This window comes from Cavia porcellus, unplaced genomic scaffold (genome assembly GCF_034190915.1).
Source record: "Cavia porcellus strain 051 isolate PalLab524CR breed Dunkin Hartley unplaced genomic scaffold, mCavPor4.1 scaffold_5, whole genome shotgun sequence".
Classification (NCBI taxonomy): Eukaryota; Metazoa; Chordata; class Mammalia; order Rodentia; family Caviidae; genus Cavia; species Cavia porcellus.
The window spans coordinates 16,346,877-16,359,715 of record NW_026947488.1 but is presented as its reverse complement, the minus strand read 5'-3'; the positions used below and the strand labels follow the sequence as shown (position 1 = coordinate 16,359,715).

Sequence of the window (12,839 nt, the reverse complement as noted above, 5' to 3'; positions counted from 1 at the left end):
CACGGTCCCCAGGAGTCCTTGCATAGCTCCCCTCACGGCCATACTAGCATGAGGGCCCTTCCTTCCTGGGCTCCCAACTCGAGAATTAGGGTTTGACATTGATGCTGCATTTTGATACTAACTTCTACTCGCATTGAGAAGAAGCGCTTTTAGGCGAGTGGAGTCATGATGAATTTCTCTTTCTTCTCCCAGTTAGTTTATACTTAAGGATAATATGTATACAAGAAAGTACACAGAAATGTAGGACTCGATTTTGCAGAACATTAACAGCGCCCATCCGTCCAAGAAACCCTATCTTCACTTCTAAATGTTTGCCCTTTTAAACACACTATGTACAAGTGAAATCATACAGTGGGCACTCTTTCATCCGTGTTCTTTTCTCTTTTCTTTCTCTTTTCAGACAGGGTCTCACTGTGTAGTTCGGGGTGGCCTGGACTCACTATATAGCCAAGGCTGGCCTCAAACTCCTGGCGATCCTCCTGCCTCAGCCTCCCAAATCCTGAGATTACAGGAACATGGCCACCACACCTGGCTCTCTCTTTCACTCTTTTTTTTTTTTTTTTAAAGAAAAGTCTCCCTATGCAATGCAAGCAGGCTTCAACTTCGTGGGAATCATCCTGCATCAGTCACCTGAGTGCTAAAGCACAGGGATTGATCAAGATGAAATTCCTCAGCTTGATCGAATGATTAGTCCCATTAGGCCATAATACATAAAGAAAAGAGGGTTCTTAGCATCTCACCTCCACGGAAAACTCAGGACCCAAGATCTATTTAGCGAGGTGAGGGCGGGGCCACAAGCGCGCTAGGATCAACTGCGGCTGCGCGCGCAGTCGCAGTCCGTCCGCGCCCACGTGACACGCGCGCACTCTATCATGGCGACCAGGCTGTTCGGCTTGCGCGCTCACAGCCTTTTGTCAGCCACAGCGAAGCGAGGGCTCTGTGGTGCCCGAGTTCACTGGGAATCCAGCTCCTCCAGGGTTGTGGTCACTCCAGCCACTGTGCCCGGAAAGCTGGCTCCAGAACCTGCCATGCAATGGCAGGAGGACCCAGAAGCCAAGGAAGAAAGCTTGTACGAGAAGAACCCAAACTCCCATGGCTTCCACCAGGACCCGGTCCTGGATGTCTGGAACATGCGCGTTGTCTTCTTCTTTGGCTTCTCCATTGTTCTCGTCTTTGGGACCACCTTTGTGGCTTACCTGCCTGACTACAGGATGCACGGGTGGGCCCGCCGAGAGGCAGAGAGGCTGGTGAAATGCCGAGAGGCCAACGGCCTGCCCCTCATGGACTCAAACTGCTTTGACCCTAGCAAGGTCCAGCTGCCAACTGATGACTGACCAGGTAGGCCGCAAGGACAGCCACCCCCCCCCCCCCGGCCCTCCATTCTGCTCACTCCTCAGAGCACATACCTAAAGGGACTGAAAAATTTAAAAACTTTTTTTTTTTTTTTTTTTGTCTTTTTCCTTTTTATTGGTACAGGGGATCGAACTTTTTCCAGTTTTTAAAGAGTGCTGGAATTACAAGTCTTTACCACCATGCCCCTCTCTATTTTGGTTCTTAAATTTAACATTTTGCTCTTGCTGTTCATCCATTAATTACGTGGAGTTGTAGGTCATATTTACAATTTTAAAACATCACATTGGTTGCATCACAGAGAATTAGGAATTTAATATTAATTTAAATTAATTAAGAATCTGAAGAAAATCCAAACCAGATTTTAAAAAAAACATTGAGCAAACAGATGTTGCCAGACTCTTGATAGCCTTTGTTCATTATTGTGGTTCTAGAATTTGTCCACTTTTTTCCAAAAAAGAAAATTCTTGAAAAGGAAAAAAGTCTTCTAATGTTAAATTTGCAGTGTTCTCTACAGTTTGAAAAATGATTTAAAATGGTTTTCTACTTTCATCTCACAGTGGCAGTAGCATTTCCATTTTCCATAAGAAGAAACAAATCAGGAAGGCAGGGAAGGATGCCCAGTTCAAATTGACTATTAGAACTACCCCAGGAGTCATAATCTAGCCACCACTTGAAAAAGGAATGTTGGATGCTTACTAGCTCTGGATAGTACAGGCAGGTATGAGCCCCTTCCCAAACTCAGGCAGCTCCACCCCACCCTATTAATGGGTCCATGTTTCCCCACTGGGAGATAACACCCATCCCTGAGCACTTTCAGTGAGGGACTTTCCAGTTTGTGGCCCCTAGAGCAGCATCTAGAAGTTTGGGACAGAAGCCCAGTGGTTTTTCCATGCCCTGCTAAGTGTGAACCAAGACTTGGTTTAGCTTAGCCATGTGGTAGAGTCTGGAATGGGAGTTTCCCTTCCTGTATCTAGTAGTCTATATTGATGGGAGCTTCTCTATCTCTGCAAGATGCAATCTTGAGACCTACCAGAAGAATCAGTGTTTGTGGGATGATCACCAATGGTTTTGTCTCCACCACAGGGTAGTGTGGGCTTGGGTCAGACATCTTTCTTCTCTGAAGCCTTGGTTTCCCATGGCAGGAATACCACCCTGCTCATCCATGGCTGATTCATTGGCAGCTCCCTTAAACTCATGACAAGGAAAGGAGATTTGTTTTGTCTTATCTGTCTGGGTTCCTGTGACCTCAGAAGACACGCAGGTAAAGTCTGGGGCTTCTTCTCCCAATCTGGCTTCATCCTGTTTCTACATCTGGCCTGTAAAGAAATGGGAAAATCCTTGTATGAGGGTTGGGGCCAGATTCAAACCTTGCTACTGGGAGCTTGATGTGATAGTGGTGATGGAATGTGAATTCAGCATTTACTCTTCAGAGGGCTCTGCATTCTTAAGTCTGAATTACTCTATGAAATGGCTATTGAATTGGCAAGCAGTGTCATTTTACAGACCAGGTGACTTTTTATCAATGTTTTAGGGCAAACTCTACTCTGATGCTCCCAACAGGCTAGACTAGGTCTCATGTCCCTTAATGCTGATTCAGGAGGCAAGAAATGGTGAAGGGCAGGAGCTTTAATGAGCATGCCCACGCTGGGCAGCACTGATGAACATATTCAAGACTTGTCTTTGGAAGGTTAACAGACTCTTTGGGGTTTTACAGAAAAGGGGAACAAAAGCAACTTTTGAGAATCTTAAAGGTAGCTGGGTGGGGGCACCGTCATAAAGGTCATTCTCACTGATTTGTACACATAGTGCTGGATAGTCCAAACATCTTGGAATCAAGGCAGACATGCTTTGAGGGTAGGAGTAGAGTATTCCAAGAGACATAAAGGTGGAGGTTCAGGGAAAAGGGAATTCCAGTGGGAGAGGGATTTTGAGGTTCCTAGAGACTCACATCTTCCCAATTTGTCTCTTTTGCTGCATTTGGTGGGATCCTTCAAGGCTCTTGACCTTCCCCAGTTTATAATCAGGAGATGCTCTCTCTCTGCTTCTACCTCTTTGTTCACACAGATGAGGTTTTTTTGTAGTCTGTCTAGTTAAAGTATGACTCTGTGGCCTGTTTTTTTTCCCCTCCCTTCCTTCCAACCAAACCAAATTTTAAAAGAAACATTTTGCCAGACTTTTGGTAGGCTTTGTTCATTATTGTGGCTTAAGAATTTTCCTACCTCTTTTTTTGAAAAAGAGAAAATTAAATTCTTAAAAAATAAAAAAAAGTCCTTCCACACTCCTCCCTCTGCTCCTTCCATTTCCTTCCTTCCTTCTTTCTTTCTTTCTCTCTCTCTTTTTCTTTTTTTTCTTTCTTTCTCTTTCTCTTTTCTTTTTTTCTTTCTCTACCTCTCTGTCTCTTTATTTCTTTGTTTTTTCCTTTCTTCCATCTTCCTTTTTGAGAGAAGGCAGTGTCCCACTATGTAGTTCATGCTTGTTTTACACTTACTTTGTAGCCCAGGCTGGCCTCAACCTTGTACCAATCAACTCTCCTGCCCCCGCCTCCCAAGTGCTGCTATAATTGGCATATGCCACCACGCGTAGCTCTCGTTTGTTTTTTGGTGGGACAAAGGATCGAACCTAGGACTAATGTATATCCTTGGCCTTTTTCAAATATAAGTGAATATGGGCTGGGGATATAGCTCAGCAGCACAGTTCCTTCCTGTCAGGTGTGAGGTTGTGAGTTTGATCCTCAGTATCAAAAAAATAAAAAATTAATAAGCATCTAGTTGACTTAGTACTAGCTCAAAATAAGACTAAAGCACTTTTTAAAAAATGTAAGTGAGTATAAGTAACAAAAAATCATGTATACTTAAGGTATGCAGCATCTGGTTTTGAAATACAAGTAGATTGTCAAATTACTATAAATAAGGTCATTAACATATCTATCACTTCCTGTACTTTTATCAATTCTTAATTTCCTCTGTTTAGAGGTATTTTATAATAGGCCCAGTCAGAAAGTCTTAAAAGAGAAACAGAAATGTACTCAGCATCTCACACTCAGAGATTAAAACCTTTCTGATAATTTCTTAGTATCTCTGTATGTAGAGATACCAAGTGTTACATTGACACAGTTTTGAAAATTAAAATTTGACAATGTTGATACTGTTTTGTAACCTGCTGATTCACTTAATGGAGTATAGTGGACAGCTTTTTCATCTCTGTAAATTTATATCCGTATCACATTCTTTTAATGAAATAATTGGTAACTTTTTTACCCATCCCTCCATAACTGGATGGAGTCTGAGAGGGTCCCCAGAGTGGAGATGGGGAGCCTTGACTTACCCCATTCACAGAGCAGATTGCAGGGTAGGTGATTTCCATCACACAAAGTTTTTGGATGTGTCAGTAAGAGTAACAAAGTGGTTTATTAGGTACAATTTTAAAAGTACACACTCAAACTGAGTGCAGGCTTAGAGATACCATGGGTCTGAGATTGGGTGTATTTTGAGTTTTTTGGGGGTAGAAACCTGTGGAACTTGTGAATCTACGGAAAAAAAGAGATTAAATTTTCAGATGAAAGGCAACGGCTCTTTCTGCAGGAGAAAGGTAAAGGCCCATTTATAACAATCTGTAGTGGAATGGTAGTTCTGTAGCCTGTCCCGAGGGGAAAGGCCCGTTTTACAGATGAAAAGGGCCCATTTACAGGTAAAGAGGAATGGCCCAAGCTTATTGTGTCTATGAGGATCTTAGGAATTTCTGGCTGTATTTGTGTCTTGAACTTGCAGTTTTTATTGAAAGTCAAACTTTAAATTTATGATTTTCCTTGTTTATTTTCCACCCATTTTATTTCTGAGATCCTGCCTCAACCCCATCACTTCTGTTCCCTTATTCTTAACAGACGTAAAGTAGTAAAAGGCCTTTTTTGAATGACTGCTTCAGGTTGAAGAGAGGCACTGATTTTGCCTAGTCAGGGATCAAAAGTCTTTTCATGATTAACTTAAGAGACCTAACAGTATAGGGTTTATAATGAGCATGGCAGTAAGGCTTAAGGCAAAATCTGTCATTGTATTAACCTGTGAACATTTTGTAATGTAGAAAACACATTTGTAGAATTGTCAGAAGACTATATATACATATATATATATACACACACGTATAATTTTAATAATAGCACAGGTGAGCATCAGCTGTGAGATGTCTGGAAGATATAAATGTTACAAACATGTTGAATAAGGAGGGGCTAAAAATTAAAAATAGAATGGTGAATAATCTTTAATATTAACCTCTATTTGTCTTGAGACATGTACCGGGGTATATCAGGTAGAGTATATAGACTCCTCTCTATCTTATTAATAGTGATAAGTCTAGTGTTAATTTTGATAAAAATTAACTAAAAATGATTGTATAGTTTTTACATGAACATTTATCCACTAAAACTTATTACAGGGTTTACAACCTAGGATTTGGCCTTTGTCCTGGCTGACGAGTGAGGCTGTTACCAGCAAGCACTGTGGGAAACCGCAGGAGAACAAAGCCATGTCACTCTGCAACATCCTTCCTGAGAAATGTGACCACATTTGCATCTGCCTTGCTGATTGGAAGAAGCACAACTACAGTATCTCAGCCCCCGAATTCCTCCAGGCTGAAAACTCCTCCACTTCCCCTTAAATTCTTTGTTCTACCTTTCTTCCTGCTACTTCTGCTCTCTGAACTCAGCTCATTCCCATGAGAGTGAATAAACAACCGTGTTTGCTTATACTAAGCTTTCTCAGTTGGTCTTTTTCCTCTGAACTTTTAACATATGTGGTACTGAAACCCAGGACAAGGTAATCCTCTTATAGGGACTTGAAGCCCTATCTCTAACCCCAGATGTCTTTGAGTCAACCTAATGACTTTGTTTTCTCAGACCACACTCCACACTCCCTGCCACCTTTAGATCAAGTAAAACTTCTTGCCTTTAAGACTTTTCCATTTGTCTCCAGCTTCGGCCCTCCCCACCTTCTGCAGTCCTGAGTGATAATGCTGTTGGCTACTGTGACCTCTGCCTTATAGGGGAGGAAGTGCACAGAGCCCAGTGCAAGCCTAGGTTGTACCCACGGCCACCGCTTGACTTTTCCTCACCTCTCCTTCCCACCACCATCATTCAGTCGGAGGCTTGGCAGATAGGGCCTGGCAGTGGATCTCCCAACTCCAGACACTTTGACACTTTACCAGGCCTGTGACCCATCTGTCCCTGCCATACCCAGCCTACCCTGCCAAGCCCATCTGTTGCCCTCAGCCCTGACAGCATGGCATAGCCAAGACAGCACCACCATAAAGGCCAAGGTCCAACCATCATTTGTGTGCATAGTAGGACCACAGTGCCTGTGTACATAGCCTACTGTCTGTCACCTGGAAGCCGCCCACACAACTGTGTGTGCAGCCCTCCTTTGGCGTAAGCACATCTGAGCCCAGACCAGGAAAGGAAAATGTAGCCTGTGCTCTCCTCACCACACCCTGCTTCATCCTCACTTCATTCTGCACCACCAGTCCTATGTACACTGCTTCTGTGTCCGTGCCCATCCGCCACACTGGTCCATTCTGCACCTCCCTTCCCTCTCTACTGCCACCACACTGTGGCTGCATGGCTCTGAGTGAATTGATCTCTGCCTGGCCTGAGCCCACCCTGGGCCACCTTCCTAAGACCCACAATCATAGCACCACAGAGCCAAGTTGAAGAGCTTGGGCTGCCTGGGCTGTACTCTGCTTCTTTAACCCTCTACCACCTGCTCTCTGAACACCTACTTTACCACATACCGAGTCCAGACTAGTTTCACATTACTCCCTTGCATTCTGCCCTTCTATATCTAAAAAGTGGCAAGCACAAAAGCCCCAGTTCCTCTCTGACCTCTCCCAGGCGGCCACTGTCTGAGATCTTTCTCTTCAGACTCTTAAAACCGTAGTTTTTCTCCAACTTGCCAGTAGATAACTTTAAACGTCTTGATTGGAGACCTTCTTTCCCTCCAGGAGGTTAAATGAACAAACTTTAACATGGGGGATATAAACTTGGAAGAGATTTCCCCAGCTTTCATTTTTCAAATTACCTAGATGTCCAAATTTCTTGGTGTCCAACAAAACCTCTACACCCCCTACTAGCCTCCACTATTTTTTTTAATTTGCTTTTTGAGACAGGGTCTTGCTATGAAGTTCAAGATGGCCTTACTTTGTAACCCAGGCTGGTCTTGAACTTGCAACAGTTATCTTGCCTCAGTCTCCCTGGTGAGTCCATTTGAACTTTAATATGGTTGCATGCTTCTGCTCAGGCCAAACTTCAGTTCAGAGGCCAGCCCCATTGGGGACTATCTCCCAGTTCTGCAACAGGCCCAAAAAGTGATGACATGCTGCTAATCTTTTCCTGTCTTAACACCAGCCTTAAGAAGATAGCTTGACTAACAAATTTCTCAAAGATTTATATCTCCAGACCCTACAGCCTACTTAGACAAGACCTTTCCTGGTCATCTACAGCATGACAATTGTGGTGGTCCATCTGTGAGACTCTCTCACTCCTGAGTGAAGCTGTGTCCTGTTGATAACTTGCCTGACTCCTTTTTGTGAAAACCATGAGTAATCTCCCTTATGTCTCTCAGGATGACTGAAATTCCAGAAGACGCTTGAATGCCCTGACCCAGCCTATCTTGCTGCTTCACCTACGTCTTTCATTTCGTCTGCCTTGATCTTCCTTAGTTCACCTTCAGGTTCCCACCTTCAAGTACTTATGTGGATAAAGATCTTTTTCAGGACACTGTGTATGACTTCTCCCCAGATGGAGTCAGATTGTCTTTTTTTTTTTTTTTTTTTTTTTTTTTTTTTTTTTTTTGTCTTTTTCCTTTTTACCGGTACCAGGGATTGAACTCACGACTGCCTGCTTGCAAGGCAGGCGCTTATGCCGCTGAGCTAAATCCCCAGCCCCAGATTGTTTTCTTTTCTGTGCTCTTTCACAGAGCTATCCCTCCTGACCTTTCACCACACTGCATAGTTCCGTCCTTACCACTCCTCTTGATGGTCCCTGATCACCTCTCAGGACCTGCAGTTAAGTCACTTTCCACTAAGCTGGTCCAATCCTTCCTTAGGCAAGATTATTGGCTTTATATCTCTGTATCTTCAGCCACTCCAGTCTCTCCCCAGGTCTGGGTCCTTACTAACCTCACCACCCCGTATCATCCCATCCCCCCAAAACTCTTTAGATTAAGGTGTCCATGCTGCCCACATCACCCACACAAATAACCCATGAGAAACAGCACCCACTTCCCCTACTGCCTTTTCTTTATAACAAAGAGACAAAAACAGGTGAGGCTATTACTGGCAGGCACAGTGGAAAACCACAGAAGAAGAAAAAAGCCACGTCATCTGTGCACCCTTTCTTGAGAAATGATCATGCTTGCATGCCTTGCCCATTTGGTGGACAACCACAATAACTCCACCCCCAAATTCCTCAAGGTGGTAAACTCCTCTCCTCTTTAAATTCTGTGTTTTATCCTCATTTCCTGCTGATTCTGCTCTCCAAACTCAGCCCATTTGGCAGCCCAGTAGAATTACCCTGTGGGACAGGGTCCAAGGAAGGTTGGTATTCCTGGGAGTGGGCAACTGCTGACTTAACTTTGGAGATTTACTGCTTTAAGGAGGCTAAGCATGTCTGTTTCATTGGCTACTAGGGGTCAGTCAAAAGTCTACTTTCCTTTTAGATGGTTGCATGTATACAGAAAACCAGAAAGACATATTTAGAGTCAGTATTTATAGGCTCTCTTGCCCTGGGGAAATTGGAGAGCCAAGTGAAGGCAATAATAACTGCTTTTTGTGAAGAAGTCCCAGAAGAGAGATTTCTTGCTTCAGTGATCTAGGTAAGGCTGACTGTAGCATAACCTATCTTAATACCAAAACTCCTGTCTGTTTCAAGGACTAAGCTTATGATCTTTGAGTTGTTGTACTCTAAGAAAATAGCTTCGTTATTTGCGTATTATAACAAAACCTGAAACATGGCTTATGTATGTGTTTTCCTTTTCCCTTTCGATGACCTAATTGATATGTTAAACAATGCTCTCCTCTGTAAAGAACTGTAAAACCTTACCTAATTGATATGTTAACCATTGTTGCCCTCTACATAACAGAAGTGGTGCTAAAACAAGCTAACAAGTGTTGTTAATCACTGTTAGGTGCCTCTATTCTCCGCTAAAGAGCTAAAGAAAACTAGGATGGCCCTCTAATTTACACTTGTTTGAAGTAACTTGCTTGTGTGCAGGGAGATTTGCTTATTAGCATAACCCTTTACCTGACCTTGATCCCCCTCCCCAGAAAGAAAGAAAAACATAACCGCCATTTTCTGTTCTGTATTGCCTCCCTTCTCCTGAGCACCTGTTCTGTTCTGTATTGCTCCCTTGCCTGAGCACCTTATTGCTTCCCTTCTCCCCTTACCTATCTATCTAGGCTAGGCCATAAAGATTTTGGGTTTCTGGTGGCCTCTTCCTGACCTGGTGGTGGTCTGTCATAAAATGTGCCTTAGCTTCAGAGAAATTACAGGAAAATGTTGTGGCTTAACCCTAATGCACCAAAAGGGTTAAGTTCCAAATCCTTGTGAAGGCTTAAGTTTCAGCTTCTTGTAACTTTTGACCCCTTCCTACCTGTTAGGGTTAACGAGCTGTCCTGAGATAATTAGCTTTCTTCTCCAAATGTTATTGCAGATAATTCTTATCTGCAGGATGGGAGTAACTCAAAAGGCACCAAAGGCTCGCAAGGTTGTCAGAACTAAGTGGACAGCTATACAGTTTCCAGATTCAGGTCAACAAGTTTGATGGCTCTGCACTTTTCTTTGTTTCTCCCCCCCGCCCTTTTCCTCCAGCCTCTTTTTAAAGTCCTCCCTTCAGTCTCTGGCACGCAGTCTCCAAATTGACTCCCGGAGACTTGTTACCAGGCCTGGTCTAATAAAGCCTTTGCTTCCCAAATTTCAGTTTCTTGCTTCCTTGGATTTTATACCAGGGTCTGAGTTATTACAGAGTCACCTAATGTAGGTGTTTAGCTATTATTCTAAAATGGGTATCCATAAGTAGTAGAATCCTGCTTTTCCCAAGAATGCCTTAATTGCTGTTTAGACTCTAGCGAACCCAGATAAAATTGCCTCTGTTGTTTTGAGGATGTTGGTGTTTGTCCTGGAGTTAAGATATATTCCAGATATGTCACTTTTGTTGAGAAATCTGGGCCTTATTTTGGGTGTCCTATAACCCCTTTGTGCTAAAAAAAAATTGACAGTGTTAAGGGTGTTTTTAATCAGATAGCTCTTCGGTGCGGCTACAAAATGAGGAGATTATCTACATATTATAAAAGGCCTCCCTTTTAGCTTTAGGTCTCAGGCTAAACAAGTGGGAGCCATCTCTAATACCCTGAGGCAAGACTTGTTTGAGAATCTTCCTATTCAAAGGCAAACAAGTATTGTGAGGTAAGTGATAGAACTTTGGGGGACCAGTGGTGGCTGAAAAGATAAGAAGTATGAAATATAAATGACCTTTATTTTGAGAATGTGGGGAGAGACATTCCCGATCCCGTGGAGCGCGGCATCCCCCCCCCCCAGGGTCAGCGATCTCTCCGTGGAGCATGTGGAGTGGAGCATATAGCCTCGGTTTGGGGTGGAACCTAAGGGAGCATTAGGGATGCACAGGTGGCCCATTGGTCTTTGTTTGGTGCCATAGGTAAATTCCTAGGGGTGGGGGAGATTGAGCTCCTTGGTTCCGCCTGAGGCTTTACCAGCTACAGTGTCCTGTCTGGGCCAAACCTCTTTCAGTAAGATCAACTGCAATAGAAAAGGATCTTGGAGATGAAGAACAAAGAACCAGAGAGAGAGAAAGAGAGAGAGAGAGAGAGAGAGAGAGAGAGAGAGAGAGAGAGAGCCAGTTAGTGTTTAACATGGTGTATGAATCTGTTATAGTGGGTATATAGGTACCAGTGCCTTATTGATGACTCTTGAGTCTTGTGCTAGGTCATATTTTCCTGATGTCTTGACTGTTGCTTAAAGGAGTGTATTATATGGGGACTGGCATGGCACCAGCAACACTATAGTCAATATTTAATCAACAATGGGGTTTATCTCCTGCCTAGATTCTCTTTTAAACTAATAGTACTTTGTAAGGCTATGCCCTAATAGACTGTTCTAGCTGAATGACTACTGGAGCAACCTTGACAGCCTCCTCCAGGCTACCATCATATTGGCTGTATTTCTAACAACTAGGACATGAGTTGCCAAAGATTTGAATGACAGAGTAACTCTGAGAAGGAATCTCCCTTAGATGTACTCTGAGTAGTATGTCTCTTTTAATTACTGGTATGTGGCACTCTGGTATCACAACAAAGGCAGCATGGAAAGGAAATCTTGGAAACATCAGTTCAAAATGAAGGTAAAGGAAGCTGACCAGGTAACTCCTTCAAGCTCACAATAACAGGAATAGGATGATTAACACACCCCAATAAAAAATTAGACTTGACTAAGATGCCCCAATGTCATAGAGGCTCCATCTAAGGTCACCAAAGGCTCTCATAAGGTAATGATATCCATGTGGCCTCTTCAGGCATCACGATTGAGTGTCTGGGCATCTTCCCTGGCTATTGTGATAATATTTTCTCTGGAAACAATGACATTTTCTTCTCCAATGCCAGGGTCCTTCTGTGATCTGACAAGGATTTGGTAGATATAGAGGGAACTCTTTTGCCTACTGTCCAGGTTGCTTATATTTTAAGCACTCTGACTTGCTTTTATCACCCTTTAAAATCTCAGTGCTTATTAGAACTACTGGTTTTGTATGCATTAGGGTGAGTATAGCTTTAGCTTGCCTCTTTCTTATTCAACTTTTGTTTGTATCTTAACTTGTCACAATTATTAAAGACCTAATAAACCACATCAAACAATCAACTTAATCCAGATCGTGAGGCCTGTTGAGATCTGGAGATCTGGAATTGACTGACAAGTGAAATATCATTGTAGGATAATCTAATATCAAAGACCTAGTCAAGATTCCCAAAATCCCAAATGAGTGTACAGTGAAGGCTTAAATAAATGAGACAAGTGGTATGGCTCCCCAAGAATCAAAGCCCTCTAGCAGAGTGGACACTCTGGGGGCTAAGACCAGGAATGTCTCTGGGAAGCCCATATTTATTTAGTTCTTCAAACAAAGAAGGGGTTAGAATAGAAAATGCAGGAAATTGAGCAGGGTCTTGGGACTGGTTCAAGGACTTTTCCAAGTAACACATTATGTTAATTTAGGAGAACTCTCTTGTGCTAATTTAGTAGAAGTATCTTAGGAGAAAGTCTCCAGGATGACTTTCACTACAGGAATGAAATGCCTGTAGCTACAGTCTTTATTTTGTTAATTGAGGTTGGAGCCAGGTATCCTCAGCTGTGGCCTTATCTTGCCCTTGAGGTGTCTCTTTGTTCTTGGGTCGGCCATGTGCATGTGTGCAATTTCCAGCTTCAATGGCTCCCAACA

General features: G+C 43.1%; 2 protein-coding genes across 2 annotated transcripts in view; both read left to right on the top strand.

Moving 5' to 3' along the window:
- The first annotated feature begins 853 nt into the window (after positions 1 to 853).
- On the top strand, positions 854 to 6,097 carry LOC134475872 (NADH dehydrogenase [ubiquinone] 1 beta subcomplex subunit 11, mitochondrial-like). Its single transcript, XM_063247923.1, has 2 exons — positions 854 to 1,338; positions 5,782 to 6,097. The coding sequence occupies exon 1, from the start codon at positions 873 to 875 to the stop codon at positions 1,332 to 1,334; it is 462 nt and encodes a 153-aa protein (XP_063103993.1). The 5' UTR covers positions 854 to 872; the 3' UTR covers positions 1,335 to 1,338; positions 5,782 to 6,097.
- A 2,713-nt stretch (positions 6,098 to 8,810) lies between these two features.
- Positions 8,811 to 12,839, top strand: part of LOC101787904 (actinia tenebrosa protease inhibitors-like) — a 39,866-nt gene continuing 35,837 nt past the window's right edge. Inside the window, exon 1 of the mRNA XM_063248268.1 lies at positions 8,811 to 8,934. The gene's annotated coding sequence lies outside the window, so the exon portion shown is untranslated. The remainder of the gene's footprint in view (positions 8,935 to 12,839) is intronic.

Bases quoted from the DNA above. Each gene is read 5' to 3' on its own strand.
- LOC134475872 (XM_063247923.1), top strand. From the start codon at position 873: ATGGCGACCAGGCTGTTCGGCTTGCGCGCTCACAGCCTTTTGTCAGCC.